The sequence below is a fragment of the Trichoplusia ni genome, chromosome 26 (genome assembly GCF_003590095.1).
Source record: "Trichoplusia ni isolate ovarian cell line Hi5 chromosome 26, tn1, whole genome shotgun sequence".
Lineage (NCBI taxonomy): Eukaryota > Metazoa > Arthropoda > Insecta > Lepidoptera > Noctuidae > Trichoplusia > Trichoplusia ni.
In genome coordinates this window covers 4,353,953-4,374,211 of record NC_039503.1, presented here as the reverse complement: position 1 = coordinate 4,374,211, position 20,259 = coordinate 4,353,953, and the positions used below count along the sequence as shown (strand labels likewise).

At 35.4% G+C, this 20,259-nt stretch overlaps 2 protein-coding genes and 1 long non-coding RNA gene across 3 annotated transcripts; 1 reads left to right on the top strand and 2 right to left on the bottom strand.

Moving 5' to 3' along the window:
• The first annotated feature begins 769 nt into the window (after positions 1-769).
• LOC113505555 (putative nuclease HARBI1) lies at positions 770-4,481 on the top strand. The gene is made up of 3 exons (XM_026888330.1): positions 770-3,326; positions 3,427-3,704; positions 3,866-4,481. The coding sequence occupies exons 1-3, from the start codon at positions 3,118-3,120 to the stop codon at positions 4,435-4,437; spliced, it is 1,059 nt and encodes a 352-aa protein (XP_026744131.1). The 5' UTR covers positions 770-3,117; the 3' UTR covers positions 4,438-4,481.
• LOC113505556 (fibrinogen silencer-binding protein-like) lies at positions 4,441-6,026 on the bottom strand. The gene is made up of 4 exons (XM_026888331.1): positions 5,445-6,026; positions 4,996-5,148; positions 4,785-4,910; positions 4,441-4,676 (listed from the first exon to the last, which is right to left on the bottom strand). Exons 1-4 carry the CDS (start codon positions 5,842-5,844, stop codon positions 4,474-4,476), a joined length of 882 nt encoding a protein of 293 aa, XP_026744132.1. The 5' UTR covers positions 5,845-6,026; the 3' UTR covers positions 4,441-4,473.
• Positions 6,027-11,373: 5,347 nt separating this feature from the next.
• LOC113505552 lies at positions 11,374-12,774 on the bottom strand. The gene is made up of 3 exons (XR_003401631.1): positions 12,509-12,774; positions 11,719-12,295; positions 11,374-11,523 (listed from the first exon to the last, which is right to left on the bottom strand). It is a non-coding gene; the product is annotated as an uncharacterized LOC113505552 (long non-coding RNA).
• Between the last annotated feature and the right edge of the window lie 7,485 nt (positions 12,775-20,259).

Genomic DNA, 20,259 nt, shown 5'->3' with positions numbered 1-20,259 from the left:
TTATAGGGCGGCATCGCTATGAACTTCAAGAAAATTGTGGTGGCAGTGAACGTGTTAACGGAAGATGTGCCGCTAGAAACGAGGCGAAACATGATATTCATGCATGATGGCTGTCCGGCGCATTTTAGGCTAGCTGTGAGAAGTTGGCTAGACCAAAACTTCCCCGACCGATGGATAGGTAGAGGTGGTCCAATACCATGGCCGGCACGTAGCCCCGACCTCACACCCATGGACTTCTTCGTGTGGGGTCGAATGAAAACTTTAGTTTATGCCACTGACGTCCCTGTACCAAACGTTGAAGATTTGCGCAACAGGATAATCCACGCAGCGCAGGAAATACAAAGGGAGCTTACAGACTCAAGGGTTGTAAAAACGGGTGTCGTAAGAAGAGCACTAGCTTGTATTAGAAATAATGGTGGACACTTCGAAAATGAACTCTAAACAGTTTTTTTTTTTCAATAAAGTTTTATTCTTCAGTAGTTTGGTTTTTTCTTTCATTTTTATTATTAGTCTTATCTTGATGGTTCCTTAATCGATTTTGGATTTTAATATCTCATTTAAAAGGGAACAAAACGTAGAAGTTTTTAAATTATTTTATTTGTACGTAATAATAAAGGGTGACTTTTTATAGAAAATTGATGTCTTATCAGCCATCAAAGTATTTTCTTTACATTTTCCGTTTTTGTTTAGCAGTTTTTGCATAAAATAATGACAGTTGCGGAAATTTTACAATTAATATTACTTATTTAGAATATCTTTGTTGCAAAACAAAAAAAAGTAGGCCAAAATCACTTTTTTTTAGGATTTATTACTATTTGAAAATTTTTTGGACGAATTTTTGGGTTACCCTCTTTAAGTAGGAATATCTTGGAAAGGGTTAAGTAAGGACGGTAGGTCTCATAGTGATATCTGTCGGAATAACCCTAGACTACCTCCCCTTAACGGCTCCGCCACTAATTTCCAGTCACCCCGTATATACCACGTGGCTATCATTTAGAAATAATGATATTTGAAGGGAGCGCTACAAAAATACTCCTTTTTGTACATTTTATCAAAGAATTTTAACGCTCCTTTTGGTATGGCTTACATTTTTCAAAAACTATTCGATACGAGTATCGCTACTTTTTAAACGATACCGAGTTAGTATCGATACCTCGATCAATGTTACAGCCGACAATTGGTTTTCTTCTAAAGAGCTTTTTGATGAACTTACTAAAAGAAATGTGACTTACGTGGGAACTGTGAAATAAAATAAGAGGGAGATACCAAACGAATTCTTGCCACAGAAGAATCGGCAAGTGAACTTCACCTTGTTCGGATTTATTGGCCAAAACACGGTGTGTTCCTATGTGCCAAAACCAAACAAAGCTTGGTTTCTTCTATGCACCATAATGATAATCATAAGATTGATAATGTCTCTAAAAAACCTGATATGAATGATATGATTCTATACTACAACTCTACAAAAGGAGGAGTCGATGAAACAGACAAGAAATGTTTCATTTACTCAAGCAGTCGTCGAACACGCAGATGAATTCTTGATTTGAGTGGCGTCAATGCTAATGTACTATTCAATCAACATAAGGACAATAAGGAAATAGATAGAGGAATCTTTATAAAAACGGTAGCGCGTAGTCTCGATGTAGCGCATTTGCAGAGACGATAAACCTCGATCAAAAATTTGTCAAGAGAACTGAACCTGACGTTGAAACGCGTTTTAGATAAGGATGCACCACGATGATGGATGTAGCAGAAGCTCCAGAAGGAAACCAAAAGAAAAAAAGTAGTATTTGTCTTCTTGCAAAAAGCCGATATGTCTGTAATGATGCACCAACAACCCAATATGCAAGCCAAGCAAAGAGTGGCAAGAATAATAGGACAAATGATCCTGTCAGAATTAGAATAAGAGTAGGTAATATTTTTATAATTTTAGGGGGCTATTTAGGGGAGATTATTTACGGGGCGATATATTTTTTAGTACCATAAGTGATCTCAATGAAAATGTTGACTTAAAAGTGCCGGTTTTCGTTATTTTTGTAATAATTAGTACCTTTTTCTAATAAATAATTTAAAAATATTCAAATACTATTACTTACAAACCAATCTTTAATTAAAATAAACTCAATATGTTATTTATATGGTCAAATCATTACATGGGTCTGTAAGACCCTATGTCCGTGCTAAAATACAAGATGTCAATATTTAGGTTAGGTAGATAGAGGAATTTTGCCTCTGCTTACGTCAAATCCAACGATTGTATGGTCTTTTTTGTACGATATAAAAATAATTCCAGAAAATGCCTTGTTAGAAAAGGCCTGTGCTGTTTGCAAATAACCATAGCCAATGGAGAAAATTGTGACATAAATGGACAAGAATTTATTGAAGAAATCTAAATCCATTATTAAAAGATCTGTAATCAGGAGAGCCAATAAAAGTTCTTATAAAAATAACGATCGGCAAGATGTTTTTGCGAATGTATGTGCAGCACTTCGTATCCTATTAACTGTTGCCAAAGGAGAACAAAGTTCTTACCTAAGGTCTACTGTATCAGGAAAGACTGTCCTAACTGACTGGCCTAAAAGTTAAATTATTTAGAATTGATAAAAAAGTTTGCAAGTGCTAAAGCTAGAAAAGTGTCAATATAGTTATATTCTTGCGATATTCAATCGATTTGTTTGCATGAAAATCAGAATAAATAAAAGAAGTTGACAAGCATAATAAATTATTGTTATTTTTTGCGACCCACATCACATACAGTCGTGGTCAACTAATTAGGGACACTCTTTGGTTAAACCGAATTGTTAATTAGTCATTTATGTGCCCGATTATACAAACAATAACAACTTATTAAACATTAAGGGCCTGTTTCACAATCGCGAAGTAAAGTTCTAAGTAAGCTACTTCGAACATAACTGCTCAGTAAACTACTTAATTGCGTTTCACAATCCAACAGTAAGGTTAATCACCACTTTATCTGATCAGTAAATTAATCATCGGATGGACTGCCAAGTAGCCGTTTACTGGATAAGTAAATTTGACAAATGTTATAACCTCAAATAAATGCGGTTCGAAATCCGCATTTAATTAAAGTGCCTATCAATTTGTTTTCGTTTTAAAATGGATATTTTTGATATTATTGAAGAGGAATTCGATGAATTTTTTGATCGAGTGACGGGACCGCGTAGGGAACCAATATTTCGAAATCGTTCGAATAATATGGAAAAATATGACGATACTGACTTCAAGATGAGATTTCGACTCTCTAAAGTAGCTGTGACTTATGTTTTTTCTCTAATACAGGACACAATAACTGCTCCTACGTCGAGGTAAGTTTTTATCTATCATACATCTAGGTATCTATGTAACTTCAGTGCTTTGCCTGTGTTATGCACCTACCTCGTCTAATGTATTGTGTCCTTGTTCCAGGAATTATGCAGTTACGCCTATGGATCGTCTTTTATTAACATTGAGATATTATGCAACAGGAAGTTTCCTTACCGTAGTAGGTGACTTCACTGGTGTAAGCAAGGCTTCTGCTAGTCGCATTGTTAAGTTAGTTTCACATGCGATTGCGCAATTACGATTACAATTTATAAAATTTCCTACAAATACGAATCACCTGCAGGAAGAGTTTTATGATATCGCAAGATTTCCCAAAGTAATAGCCGCTATTGATTGTACACACATACCTATCAAATCTCCAGGTAAGAATCAATTTTTGTATTTCGTAATAGTTCAAATTACTGTGTACCTACCAAATTAAAATCTGTTCTGTATTGGTCATACCTATCAGACTCCAAAAGTTCATATTAAATAAGTACAGATTCAAATTAATGTAATTTAATATATATATTTTTATTTTTAGGTGGAGAAAATGCAGAAAATTTTAGAAACAGAAAGTCATTTTTTTCTTTTAATGTTCAAGCTCTGGTAACTGCAAAATTGAAAATAATTGACATTGTGGCTAGATGGCCCGGAGCAACCCATGATCAAACTATATTCAATAATTCATTTATAAAGCAACAATTGATGAACAGAGAATTTGGTCCTTGTGTAGTTCTCGGTGATAATGGATACGAAAACAATTCATATCTTCTAACGCCCCTCTCAAATCCAAGAACACCTGCAGAGCAACTGTACAATGAATCCCAGATAAGAACCAGGAATGTGGTAGAAAGAACATTTGGTGTTTGGAAAAATCGGTTCCCTGTTCTAACCAAAAAAATAATATTGCATGTATCACGAGTTCAGGCTGTGATTGTGGCATGTGCAGTATTACACAACATTGCTATTGATATGGGAGATCAACAATTTGAAGAAAACTGGCCAGAAGAGTCTGACAACGGGGAGGAATATCACAGCAGCACACAGAATACAGAGGATAGTAGTGTACGCAGCAACTTAATAAATGACTATTTTGCTTCACTAATACGATGAATAGCTATGTACAAAAATTTATTGGAAATAAAATGTTTACACAATTTTATCTATTTTATTTTGTAACAATTGCCTCTCTAAGGCCCACATTGTTTGTTTGTGCTGTCGTTCTTCTTCTTCAAATAACCACTGTTTCCGTTTATTCTCTAATTCTTCTTCAAGAATTTGTTTTTGGATGCCTGCAATTTCCAGTTTGCTTTCTGCCACCCTTTCAAAAGGTCTCTTGGGTTTCTGTTTACCTGGAACAAGTAGTAAATAAATATATTTAGAGCATGCTGTCGACCACTCACATATAGAAACAACCTATATTTGGCTACAATATATAAAAAAAAATACAAAAAACTCACACAAAGCAGGATGTTTCTTTGCACGTAAAGATGATGGTTTCCATTGTGACCATTTTGTGGCAGATTCAACATCGGCATCATCAGAGTTGTTTTTGCTCAACTTTCTTATTTTTTGCTCATTCTCACCTGAATCCAAAAAAATATTTTTAAATTTATGTAATAATGAAACAAGGAATAATAATGGTAGGTAATAGAAATAGAAAACACTCACATGAAGCATTTGATATTGGTTCTTCATGTATCAGAAGCGTTTCATCAGGCATTTCAATAGTTTCAACAACTACAGGTTCAGATTGGTGAAACTCAGTGAAATTTCTAGAATTTTCATCAATTATATTTGGGTTGGTCATCAGTTGAGGAGATTCTGTAAATAAAAATAGTAATTTCCAATTTTAAGATCAGTAGGTTAGGTAAACAGTCAAGCTATGTTGAATGTAGCCTGAGAGGGTATTTTCTAACCCTACTATCTATCACAATCACTTTCAATTTGACTACCACTGCTCATTTGCTAAAGCAATTTTGTAAGCATGCTGTAGACAACAAGCAATGCCAGTCAAATTGAAAGCAATCGAGATAGATGTTGGGGTTAGAAAATCACCCCCCTGGTTATATATAGGTATGAGTTTACTTGTGTTTGATATGGGTAAAAAGTATTTTTACCTGTTTCTGTTATTTTGTCAGAGTCAAATACACTGTCCATTCCAACCACTGAAAGTAAAATCATCTCCTTTACTTTTTCTTCGCTCGGTGTCAACACTGGAGCGGTACTTGGACCGCCTCCCGTACGATACGTTTCTGCCCGGATCGCCGCGGATTTCTTTCTCGTATCCCTCTTTATTCCGTCGTATTTGATTTTTAGTGCTTTTGCACTACGAAATCGAACACTACTTATACTGTTAAAATTTGTTTCTATTTTCTGCCAACATTGTTCTTTTTCCGCCCATGTAGCGGCATCGCTTTTTTTGTTTTCCAGCACGTTTTTATATTTAAGTACAAGTTGAATTAACGTGTCACTTTCTACGCGCGTAAAATTACTACCTCTTTCCCGTTTTAAAGCCATTTTAACAAATTTTCGGTACGATTCCAAAGAAAATCACCATGAAACCCCAGCTAGCCTTGACCATTAAAACTGACACTGACAATTCGTTGCGTTCCGTTCTTACAGAAACATTGATTTTAAAAACATCGTCAAAAATGTGAAATGAGTCACATTACATTACAATGTACTATTTTTTTACATCAATACACCTTAATATACTTGATAATTAAACTAAAAATATTTCTAATGATTATTCTGTGTTTATTACACTTTAAAAAAATCACTTAAATTATGCGCGCCTTGAAACGAAACGTTAAACTCTAAGGTTGCCAGCACACACTTGAGTAAGTATTAATTAGTTACTCTTTACTTTAATTTACCGATTGGATGATTGTAAAACGCAAAAAAAGTTAACGAAAGGATTTAACCTCGAAGTAGTTAACTCGTTAAGTAACTACTCAAAGCTTTACATATTGATTGTGAAACAAACCCTAAACCTCTTGACAGTATAGCTGATAGATTATCGTAGTGCTATTTGTTCAAATAATGCTGGCTGGCCATTTAATTAGGGACACTGAGATATTGCGTTCTATTTTCAAAATTCGAATCTCAATACTTTTTTACTTCTTCTCTTATTAATTCGTGGTAGTTTTGGCGGCAATCCCGATATTTATTTTAAGTTTTGAAAAATATTTTGAATAAAAATGGGTAAAAATAAAAGTTGCGATCCAACACTACGAAAAATTATCATGAAGTTTGTTGTCGAGCATGGTTGGCCATACCGAAGGATAGCAGAACATTTAACACTTAAGAAATCTCTAGTGGATCTAATGAACCCAGTACTCTGTATTTTGTTTAATAATTTTAAAACTTTAACGGTTGCGACATTGCCGCTCTTAGTACCTTTCAACAATAGTTTAGCGTGACAGATAACGATTTCAGTCGTCAGTTAGCGCGCTGCGTGTGAGTGCTACGGACGTGTAAGGTGTGTATGGGTCCACAGGACCCGGTAGCGACTAAACACGTGAGTTATATTTGTTGAATGTTATTACTTTAATCACCTACCTTTTCTCACTTTATTCCATAGAAAATGGCTTCTAATCGGGTCTTAAGACTTAATGAAGTAGAAGAATATCTCAATGAAGAAATAGATAACGAAGACTGTTCTGAGACTGAAGACAACTTAGAAATAAATGAGCATGAATCAGCTTCCGAACAAGAAGGTGATGACGGCGAAGTGAATATACGATCTGAGCGTGAATTATCCTCACAGCCAAGGCAAGGCATTCGTCGACCAGCCCCTGATCTTCGTCGTTCAGATTTAGGTTGTGTTCCATTATCGATTTTACAAAATGGCTACTACATCGGCAAAGATAAAACTACCAAATGGAGTATCGAAGAACCCGCAAGGAACGTAAGAACTCGAAGTCATAATATTATACGTGAAGTTCCAGGGCCTTGTCTAGAAGCATTGAACTCGACTACACCATTAGGAATGTTTTGTCATTTATTCACAGATCAAATTTTGATGAAAATAGTGGACTTTACTAATATTTACATAACCGAAAAAGTTACAGATAAATTTGAAAGAGAGAGAGACTGTAAACCTACAATTATAGTCGAAATAAAAGCATTGTTGGGACTTCTTTTTTATATAGGAAAGTTGAGAGGAGCACACTTGAATACAAAGGACTTGTGGGCAACTGATGGTTCAGGATGTGATATCTGCATATCAGCCATGTCAAGATGTAGATTTCACTTTTTGCTTAGATGCTTACGTTTTGATGAAATTAGGACAAGGCAGGCAAGAAAAGAAACAGATTAATTGGCGCCAATCCGAGAAATTTTCGAGGAATTTGTGTCTAACATTCAAAAGTACTACAAACACGGAGAACATGTCACTATAGATGAAATGCTATTAGCCTTCCGTGGTCGGTGTCCATTTCGACAATATCTTCCCAGCAAACCAGCCAAGTACGGACTCAAAATTTTGGCCGTATGTGACGCAAATACTTATTATACGTCGAATCTCGAAATTTACGCCGGTAAACAAAGAGATGGGCCATATCAGATCAGCAACTCTCCCAGTGATGTGGTGAAAAGACTGGTGGTGCCAATAAAAGGCTCTAATCGAAATGTCGTCATGGATAATTGGTTCATGAGTTTTCCATTGATGACAGATTTATTATAGCTTTATTATATATTAGCATCTACTATGCATCATGATGCCAAAATAGATGTAGATTCCGGTGAAAAACAGAAGCCGGAAATGATAACCGACTACAATTCCTTGAAATGTGGAGTCGATATAGTTGATCAGATGACTGGCACATATTCTGTGTCAAGACGGACTCAAAGATGGCCACTTTGTATATTTTTTGGGTTACTGAATATTGGAGGACTAAACACTTATATTATTCAGAAAGCTACTGTGCCTGTTGATAACATCACACGAAGAGATTTCACCAAAACGTTGGCTATTTCCCTGAGTCAACCACATCTACATGAACGAATTTCTATCACAAACATTCCACAGCATATCAAGAACAGTATTCGAAATATAATACCAGAAGTCGAACCAACTATGGCATCCAACCCATCCCTACCAATACCTGGACGAAAAGTGCGCTGCGGCCTATGTAACTGGAAAAAAGACAGGAAAACCAAAGTTTGTTGTGTAAGATGCAATATACCAATTTGTGGAGAACACACGAAGCACGTTTGTTCAAGTTGCTGTAACTAGTATTTAGTGTAGAAAAAGACTGAAGAATTTTGAGATGTGACTTTGCGCCAAAAGAAAATAATTAATTTTGTTACTTTTCAAAGTTGTTTTTGTTTTTTTCTGTATTCATTGATCTCAAATTGCCATTTCGCCTAAGTAAATACATTATAGTAGTCTAAGAAAATATAGAAGATTTTGTTTATAATAAGTAATTATAGAAATTTAAACAATTAGTCTTAATCTTGCCTAAAAAATGTGGTAAAAATTCATTTATTTTTGTTATTATGTTTTATTAATAAAAAACAATAAATATTAGCATTTGATTGAAAATTGTCTGTGTTTTATTCATATATTACCCTTATTAAAAAGTAAACATTCACTTTTATTGATCAGTTTTGAAATAAACTACATTATTATACTAGGTCCAACGCACCCGGTAGCGAGTTTGTGTGTTACAAATCGAGGCGCGAGACCCTAAGTGTTAAATTGTTCAAAAACTATGGTATACAATGCAGTGCAACATGACAGACGCAATAACACAGATTTAAATGTGCCCAGAACAAAAAGATCGAGAAAAACAACTCCGCAAGAAGATAGAATGATAGGCAGGTTAGCTAAGTAAGATCCGTTTCTAGGCTCTATTTTAATTAAACACGAAGTGTTTGGGACAGACGAAAGAGCTGGTGTCTCAGCGAGGACCGTTCGACGACGTCTGGTAGAAGCAGGGTTGTTCGGAAGAGTGGCTCGCAAAGTACCGTTGTTGAAGAAAGAACATAGAAATGCTCGTTTGGCGTTTGCACGTAAATATGGACATTGGACCTACATGGCAACATGTATTATTCTCTGACGAGACCAAGGTTAATTTGATTTCTTCAGATGGAAGGCAATACGTACGGCGTCCAGTAAAGCGGAAATGAATCCAAGATTCACAAAAAAGCAGTTGAAACATGGCGGTGGAAACATTAAAATGTGGGGTTCATTTTCTGGACGTGGAGTGGGACCTGTGAGGAAAGTTCAGGGTAACTTAGACCAACATCAATACAAGGCAATATTGGAGGAAACGATGCTTCCCTATGCTGAGGAGCATCTCCCTATTATATGGACGTTTCAGCATGATAACGACCCGAAACATACCGCCCGTTCAGTCAAGTCGTTTCTTACCAGTCAGTCAGTATCGGTGCTAGATTGGCCAGCAAATAGCCCGGACCTTAACCCAATCGGGCACCTTTGGCACGAAATCAAGAAAAAAGTAGCCACTTATCGTACCACAACTTTAGATGAACTTAATGAAGCTTTTTGTGAGGCATCGGCAAACATTCCTGTCGAAACATGCCAGAAACTGATAATGTCTATGCCACATCGGTGTCAAGCGGTAATTACTAACAAAGGTTTTGCTACTGGGTACTGATTTTACACGAAATAAAATGGAGCTGTTAAAGATATTATAATACTGCAGATTATTAGTTTTGTTTAACTCTATTTTTCATTATAGTTTACTGTCCTTAATTAAATGTCCAGCTACAGAATTATACCTTAAAATTGAATACATGTTCAACCTTTGATATTAAATACTTTTTTCTATTTATTTATTCTTTTATTTACAGCCATTTAAAGCATAATAATCGGACCAAATTATGCAAATAATAGTTACTGAGAAATCAATAGGGTTTTATATTTGTATGTACATAACAGGTTATTGTTCTTCACTATCTTGCATGTCCCTAATTAGTTGACCACGACTGTATATGGTTTATCATTACTGGTTAAACGAACTTTACTAAGATTTGCCATTTTTGACAGCAAAATAATCTGAAGCAACTGCTTTTACTGGTGAATATCAACGCAACCGTTTTTTTTTTGTAACTCTGAAGATGCAAGAGTTCATAAAACACCCGAGTATTGGTCATTCATCATAATATATCACAATAAATCATCTTTCTTATTTTAAGCACATAACATAAATATAAAATTAACAACACCATGGTCAGAACTTGGACTTTACCCTTCAGAAAGAGTTGTTAAACCAACTACAAAACATTGATGACAAAATGAGTACAACACCACCCACAACATCAGACTTCTGGCCATCTCAAACAAAATAATTACCTGTACCGATTATAGACAAGCAACTCATTAAAATATTACTGTAAAATCGACCGATCAAAAAAGTCTTCATTAGTTACATAATTTACTATAGGCCAATACAACAGCATTTATATTATACCATATGTCATATGACAAATAAATAAGTATCGCAGAACCAAACAACCACTGGAATAAGAAACGTAATTGACGTAAATAAAGACTTTTTAACAACTCAATACAAATAACCGTGTCAGTGACTTGCCAAGACATCAAGTGCCTTGGTACCAGATTGTACATCAAATCAATACATACTCTGATATGCTAAAAAACTGGTTTTTATTATCTTTACATAAACAACTGGAATAGATGTTGACTCCTATGACATTGGCCAAAAGTTACCCTAAAAAAATCAACGCAGAAAAAAAATGTAATTTTTGTCTAGATAGGAATATTTGATGATTTTGTGACTGTTTGACCTTCATGTCTTCAATTTACTTTCTTTTTCCATACTAATAACAATACAAGTTAAATGTTTCAATATTTTGAGAGCTGATTAATGAACTATTAGCAAAGATGCCAAACTTCAGGTTATCCTACTGAGTTTTCGAAGGCACAGAAGTTTTCTTACTACTTATCATCGGCCTAGCCTTTTCCCAACTATGTCGGGGTCGGCTACCAGTCCAACCAGTTTCAGCTAAGTACCAGTGTTTTACAAGGAGCGACTGCCTATCTGACCTCCTCAACCCAGTTACCTGGGCAACACACAATACCCCTTGGTTAGACTGGCTGTCAGACTTTTACAGTTTTTTCAATTTCTTGTAGATGCGTAGTCAGATCAACCTTTCGATCAGTTGGATCCACAAAACTGGCCTCTCGATGTCACGACTTTCATTCTAAAAATAAAAACAAAGCTTTAATTAGAAAAGCAACATTCTAGTCGAAGTATTCATATGCAACGAAGATGTATCTTGAATATAAAATAAAATTTCAAATGCTTTTTACAACAAAATAATTATGCATCATAATTACGGGATTTCGGAGTTGTAATAATGAAGTACCTAATCAATGTAATTTTGATGTAGACTTACCATTCTAATTAATCAAACGAGTCTGGTATCCAAACACCGTTCGTCAAAAATAAAAAAGTGTAGAGGTCCATGGCGATTAACTGAAAATTCCTAATGTAGGTCGCAGCTTGATCGAAACAATGGATGATCAAAGAATAAAAGAATCTATGGAAAAAATAGAGGAATGGCCATAAACTGTCAGAGACGTAACAAAAAATTTCTTTTTTTCTAACTTGGTGACAAGTCTTTTGAGCTACATTAATAAATGACTTTTGATTTTTGAAATGTCTGTAACAATTTTAACACCCGAGGGATTTCGGCTGGCTAATATATTGTTAAGATGGGCCTAAGGAAATATACACAAAACGTATTTTTCTGCAAATGTATGTAATAGTGAACATGTTTACTAGTAAGGTGGTCGCATACCATTGTTCATAAACCTCAATTTATTATGTATTCAAAGGTCATGTCCGATATGCAATAAGTTAGGTTATGACGAAATATGAAAGAATTTTTTGATAAATTAGAAGTTCAGGACTCACTTGTTTCTGTGTTGGACTCCATGTCGCTGGTAAATAGGTACTGTAGGAGCAGCAGTCTGAAAAGTACGGTTTTTATGACCATTTATTTAACCTAAAGACAAATAGAACTTCAAGTCCATGCGTCCACTAAACCGGCACGAATAATTAAAGAAATCACTAAGAAATAATTAGTATAGAAGCAAAGAACTAGAAATTATTAAGTTTTTGACATTTTCAGACAATGTGACAAACGATTTTCATTCGTTTTCAGAAATAAAATGGTCACTCACGTTTTTGAGGATTGTCGAGAAATTCCTCTGTGTGTATATGTCGGAACTTAAACCGGAGCACTCCAGAGCCTTACGGCCGATCGCCCGCGTAGCGGTCAACATTTTTGCAACGATATTATCAACTATTTAATTTATTTTCCGACTTTATTTCACTTCAAACAGAACATGTGGGTGACGCAACTTCATGAAAGAACGATTTTTACTTTTTTTTCTAGCACACCTAACTCAAACTTGCCATCACAGAAAATTAATGCTTCGCGCACTAGAATGTTCTCCTTTTTACGAAGCGACTGGAACGTTTTCATTGGCATTGAAATCTTTAAACTGACATTCTATTGGTTAAATTCTTATGACGTCATAGATTTTCACCAATGAAACGCGACTCTTTTTTTGACGTCAGTAATTGTTTCCAACGGAAACGTACTTCTTACGTAATTCTAAAAAGTTATTAATTTATGATTCAATTTAATTTTCTAAAATTTTTAATGATATACTCAAAATACAGATTTTTTTAATTGTAAATAGTAAAATATTATTGAAAAATACCTCTTCGACGATTCTTTCCAAACTCCTAAATACATTAAAGTAGCGTCATCTAGTGACGACTAGCGTTTTTCTTTTAGTAATTCCCGCAAATTTAAAATAACAATTAACATTTTCATGGATATATTAAATTTACTTAAAATTTGCCCGTGTCTAGTTGAGTCTCATCACAAGAATAGAGAGCAGTATTAAAAATAAATATCACAGAATAATGAAATTAAACAAAGAGTATTTATTTTTAAAATATAATTTAATATTGTTGTATACAATAGTCATGTGATTGTGCACAAACACGAATTCACTCACAAATATGGTTCGCGATGCCTTTTTAAACTTATTTTATTATTTATTATTACTTATTTATTTAAATTTAATAATTGCACTTTATTAAATGAGATCGATCATAACTTAAATATTAAAAAGTTTATATTTCTAAACAGTTAAAAACTTAGCAATTACTGGACGGAGTCAACTTAGCCTTAATAATTTTTCATTACTTATTATTTCCTGTTTTTTTTTTGTCTACCATTTAATTAACTGCGTAGTAGGTTGTAAAACATTCAAGGACAAAATATACTTAGATGAATTAGTTAAAAAATACTGGCAGAGTTTGCACTATGCGCGGTCAAACAAAACCTTACCCTCTTTTTTTAAATGTGGATTAAAAGAAAGATGATAAAGTCATTGATAATCTGTGGTCCCTTAGAGTCCCGATTCTGCTATTTACAATGTCCGTTGAATTAATGACAATAGGATTAAATGCAATGAATTTCGGCTCGCGTGAATGTTGAGCCTCGTACTGAATTTCCAATTATTGAGTTTGAAAAATCTAAGCAATTTTCCAACTCAACAATTGGAATAATACGAATAATGCCAATTAATTCCAACGTCCATTAATTCATGGGCCATTGTAAATAGAAGAATTAGGGCCCAGGTCCATATCACAGACAATGGTTTGTTGCCATGTATAATATGTGGAATATTTCGTTTCATAACATTTTGACGAAGGCACGGGTAGCGCGGGATTTGTAATCTGATAAATAAAGAAAATCTCAAAAAAGGTTGATTACTGCATTCTTAGTTATGACGGCAGTATGGAATATTTGTCTTTAGGAGGTCCTCAATGTTTCGTACAAAGTTTGGAAAATTAATCTGGGGTCGTGGAAGAAGGTGCTGGTGGTGGCTCGTCTCTGGCTGCGAGGAGTGACCTTAAGGCGAGGGCTTCTTGACGTAGCGCGGCGACGTGAGCTCGTAAAGATGCGTTCTCTTGTTCTAGAAGGCAGGCTCTCCAAGCTATCTGTAATTGACAAAAAAAAATGTAAATTTTTTATAGTCATCACACTATCGTGGAAAGATTTGCCCAGCAGTGGGACACAGTGGGCTAGATAAAAAAATGAAACGCACTTTTCTTTTAAGAACCTTGATAAAAGCTACTGAGCAACACTTTTTATGGGACCAAATGACATCTATTTTAGGTTAAATGAAAAAATAATAAACAAAATATGATTATGTAATCCGAAAACAGAGGTATTAAAAAAATACCGATGAATTGAGTACCTCCTCGTTTTTGAAGTCGGTTGATTAAATCGAAGGTAGTAAAGAAGTCACAAGACGCCCGGCAGATGCGAAACATAAAAAAATCACCAAATTAAAATAAGTAAGAAAATTACTGGACCGGTTTCTTGATTTTTTTTTCATTTAACTTGGCATAGCTGTCAAATACATCTATCTAGCTTAAAAAATTACATCTATGCTATTTTGCAGAATACAATATTTCACTCCACTTGGTCTCGCAAAAAAAATCATCAAGGTAGTTTCAAAGTAGTTTTTTGAAAGAAAGAAAAAAAAATATTATACAGCACGGACCCAGAGACAACACATGCATGACAAAAATAACAAAACGAAAAGGAAAAACCAAAAAATAGAAGAAAGAAAAAAATATTTTCATAATTTACAGGCCGTTGTAAAGTCTCGTCGTTAAAAACGTTTAAGTTACCTGATCTTCCCTTATCCGCCTAGCGTCCCGAGATTTCTTCGCGCTTGGTTGTTGCGTCGTCGCCTCTCAAAATACTTCTCGTCTTTAAGTTCTGGTGGTATCGGACGTTTTTCGCCTCGCCGACGGTATTCTAAATCGCTGGTCGGGAAGGTAATACTGGAAAAATATGTCACAAATTAGGCTAATGTGTGGTACTTTTCAAATGTCTTTGGTGTCTTTGAACAGACCCCAGTTTTGCCCACCATTCACCGCTTCCTAAGTGCTTTTTCCGTGAGGAAGCAAAGGATAATGTCACGTAGTACTTTTCGAATGTCTAGTTGAATTGCACAGCACCCCGTTTTGCCCACTCTTCACCGCATCCTAAGTGCTTGTTCTGTGAAAAAGAAACGGCGCAAGAAACTCCACAGCATAGTTGCTGTCACTCTTTTTGCAAATAAAATAATTTATACTTAAATAGGTTATTGGCAAATTTTATCGTATCTGATTTTGTTAATTGTTTTTGCGGACGAACTAAACTTTAACTTTCCAGTCATAAGTCATTGCGCCAGATAAATATAACTTTATGCTATGCCAGCGGAATTCTCCAAAAGTATTGCCGTGGCCCCGGTACACAAATTGCAAATGAATGAACATGGGTGGGTTTAAAGTAGTAAAAATATGGTTCTCTCAGACACAACCCCAAGCCTAAGTATTAATTTAATGATTTCCTATCCGAAAAAAAATAAACATTTAAACTTAAAAACTGAAAAGCTTGACTTTCAACACCATCTAGTGGGAATCTTCTTCTAATATATAAAATTCCCGTGTCACGATGTTAGTTACTGTACTCCTCCGAAACGGCTTTACCGATTTTTGCCAAATTTTACACGCGTATTCAGTAGGTCTGATAATCGGCTAACATCTATTTTTCATACCCCTAAAAAATACATACAACTAGAAATAGTTTACTTGGCAAAATAGCGTTTGCTGGGTCAGAGCTAGTTTTTATATATTCATAGAATTATATAATTTATATAATTCTTACCATCCACCTAGTACTTACATGTGGTGCTCCGTGGTGGTATGTGGTGACAGTATGGTGGGAGGCAGTGCAGCTGTGGTGGCAGAGCAGCGAGCAGTGGACTGACTACATTGTGGACATCTGGAAATACAAGCATTTGAAAATAGCAAAAAGAAAGAAAATCCGGTGAAGAGTCACGAGCAGTCAAGAGCAGTCACGGTACTAAGGGTTTCGTACAAATATTTTAAAGATAATCAAGTTTGGGGTCCTGCTCCCATAGTCGCCTAGCATCTATAGTTATTTTCATTACTTGTCATTATCGCGGCGACATAAAATACATCATCTCTGAACATTACAACTGTCTCGCTATTATGGTTCAGAACATACAGTCTGGTGACGGATGGACGGACGGTTATATACTTTGGATTGTCATATCGGCTTAGGTTCATGATTATGTATATATAAGCCGATACGAACATAAGTGCAGCAGTGTCAACGGTGAATTCAGAAAATGGTTGGCATTGGTTGGCCATTCTTATTAGAGTTCGGGTAAACCTAAGAATTTGCTAACTGAAAAAAGATTAAGAAGACAAAAAGGCTAGGCCGATGATCCTGTTTACGAGGTCCACATTATCATTAAGTGACAAAACCCCCATACAATAATAAAGAGAAAATGAAATAATCTAAGGATACTTCCATTATGAAAAAAATCAGCGATATTTTTATCCCCGAGCCTTTAAAAATCCTGTCCTCAGTTTCAACAAATATTAGTACAATGGCAAACCCCTTAACGTCGCGTGGCGGCGATCAGATGTAACAGGTAATTATTTTGGACAGGGGTTGAGTGATACAAGTGACAAATTGAAGGGACAATATTGACTCATGGTCGTAATGGGTCAAAAGAGTAAATGCGGTGGTAGAATGAGCAAATATATTATGGAATAGAGCTTCTGTTTTTTTATATTAAACGGCTCTATGGAATTTAATCCTTGTATCGCGGGAGGTCTGGCAAAAAATTGAAGTCACATGCACCCAAAGAGATTCAATTCGCGCAGGTATTAAACCTGTGATAGGTCGCGAATTTTTCATGGGAACTTACCCCACTTTGCTATAGTCAAATTGAGTAGAACAGAGAAGACTACATATTATTATGTGGTTCAGTTAAAGTTAAGCAAAAATATTACCAGCAAACATCGTTAATATTTTTTTTTAAATTAAAACACGCCCACTTCAAAAAAGATCAACTAAGCCATACCATCTCCAATACAGAACTACCGAACCAAATTTAATGTTTTTTTATGGAAACAAATGGCATCTATTTAAAGTTAAATAAAAAATGAATCAACAAAATCAATTAATCCATTTTTAAGTTCTAAGGTAATAAAAATACATACGAATTTAGAACTTGCTTTTGAAGACTGTTGAAAAGTGCCGATCTTTGATCTATGCCCATATTACCCGCCCTAACCTTACAAAAACACGTATATTAGTTAAAATAAACTCCAGTTTGCACCTGCCGGCTAACCCCATGGGTACATGTGCACCTGTGTTTGATAATGATGGGTATTGCTAATTGTTCAAGGGGTCATCGGGACCTAATGATCGGAAAATGATTCGTAAGGATTTGTGTTTGTTATTTTTTGAGCTTGTGGCTAAGGTATAACTACACAAGTTCAAGCCTACTAATATTATAAAAACGAAAGTTTGTATGTATGGATGTTTGTAACTCTTTTACGCAAAATCCACTGACAGGATTTAGACGAAACTTGGTGACGAAACGAAACGTGGAAATAAAATCATAGGATAGTTTTTGTCTCGATTTTATGTTCCCGTGGGATCATTTGTAGCGGGTGGGACCGTGGTCATCAGCTAGTACCATGTATTCTTAGGTAGTAAAACTTTAAATAATAGATTATAACATTTAGCCTGTCGGGCACGGCAAATAAATAAGTTTAAGAGGATGAAGCTTAATATGGTTGATTGATCAAAGGTACACTTGATTTCGTCCGCGAATTGCCGACCATCTATGTCATGACGAGTAATTCCTTCATGTCTCGGAAGGCATTTTAAATTGTGGATCTCGGCTGTTATTTCACATCTTTGAGTACAATCGTCACGAGCAGTTAGAAGCTAGAAAGTATCTCCGATTATTCTGACAACTAGTCTGAATAATCGGAGGATCGTGTTGCACAGGTTGAGGAGGTCAGATAAGCAGACGATCCTTGTAAAATATGGTACTTAGCTACAAACGGTTAGAGTGCAAGCCGACGGCAACATAGTTGGGAAAAGGGTAGGATGATTTTGATTTATTCCCACTTTTCTATACACTCACTTTCTTGTTTGTTTGTCGTTCCAGATGGATTTTTGTAACTCAATTTTGAGGCACTTCCTGAAAAGCAGTAGGCTGAAATTTTCAGGGTAGCTTCAAACCGGATGACAATGCAATCAACATCTATAAAAACGGCTGGACCGATGTTGTCAAAGTTAGAATGGAGTCACATTTAAAAACGAGGATTTTTATATTTCCATCTATTAATTATTTTATTACGACATAGATCAATTTATATTCGTCGATAACAATGTTCACTTAATGTAACCTCAGTGACTGGTGTTAAGGTGACCCGGATACAACTCTTTGCCCTTTTCGACACGCCGCGTCGTTTGTGAAGCCACGTAATTATGAACTACCCTCGTAATTAGGTAGGCAAACATTTGGCACGAGATATCGTGTAATAGGTCTTATGGTGGTACCGAATAGGGGTGGATTTTAGGGCTGGTACAAAGCAGAAATGGTTTTTGAGGTAGTTCTATTGGAATGCCTTTATTTGAGAATTTCACGTTAAGTTATAGAATCAGCTGATTGTCGTAACTCCTTTTGTTTAGGAACTTAAAAAGACTGAATCATCTTTATTTGTCTTTTTATACAAACACATAAGTAACATTAAATAATTAAACGACTGATCTATTTGAGTCGTATATTAATTTGGTGATCTATTGTCGTTTATATATTTGTTTTAAGGCGCTGTCAAACTTTTTTACTAAGTTTTTAGACAAAAAGACACACCAAGATTGTTCACCTTTTTAAGTATCTAAACAAATGCAGGATAAATTTTATTCTGCAAATATCCTATTCCAAAATTGTGTTGTCTATTCCTAAGTTAAACTAAGTTCTCCAACAATCTCCGACAATTCATTCATTTTTGATCTTGCAGACAATTTGAGGTCTAACGGTTTTTTTTTTATATTTGTGTCTCTGGAAGTATTTTATTTTCAATAACTAAACTGGAACGCCATGAATACAGCGTGTATTCTCGGCCAGGTAAAAGAGCGAAAGCTGACATTTTTATATTCTGTAACAGCCCTATTCAAATATAATGGTACTTAATTAGAAGAACACTCCCCCTCTTGCAAACTGCTTGCATTTAACCCCAACAGTATTTGGTTATTCGTGATGCTCCTGTTATTATTAACTATCATCATTTTTTAACCGCGGCAAAATGGTGACGTGTGGGTTAAACAATGGTGGAACTTTATTGTATTTTTCGTAAACTACTTCTCTGGTTTCGCCTGCTGTTATTTGTTTTGTGTTATAGTGGCAGTTCTTATCGGGGTTTATTATAATTGTAATTTCTTATCTTAAAAAGAAACATCTCGCTGTAAGGAATTGATTCCTAGTGTCGCGGGGGTTTCATAAACATAGTGCAACTTGAGTCAGTAATGTAACGTTTTTAAAAAGTGCCTGAGAAACGGCCTCTTTGAAATAAAAACTTTTGATTTTAATAGAATTGACACGCACAAAGACACCCAGACTCAGGACAAGCATTCGTGGATCACATAAATGATAGTTTTTTTTTTGTCGGGATAAAATCCTAAAGGTTTCAACCCACTCTGGCTCAGGCATTTGAAGGGGCCCCGAGTGTTTTTAGTCGGTGACAATCCGACATATCCGCAAGTAAATGATTGTCCTACGCAGGAATAGGACCCGCATCACGTCGCGCACAGAGGGTTTAGCGTGGTGACCTCAACCACTCGACTATCCCTGCAGTGAACGAATCGATAAAAGATGTATCCGTATTTGACTTTACCCTCATGTATGGTCGATGATACTGATGTACGGTAAAACTCGAATGAGTTTATGTTTGTTTGCATCTTTAGTATGTTTTTGTTAATTGTACCTTTATACAAATAAATAGAAAAAAAAAAAAAATAGAT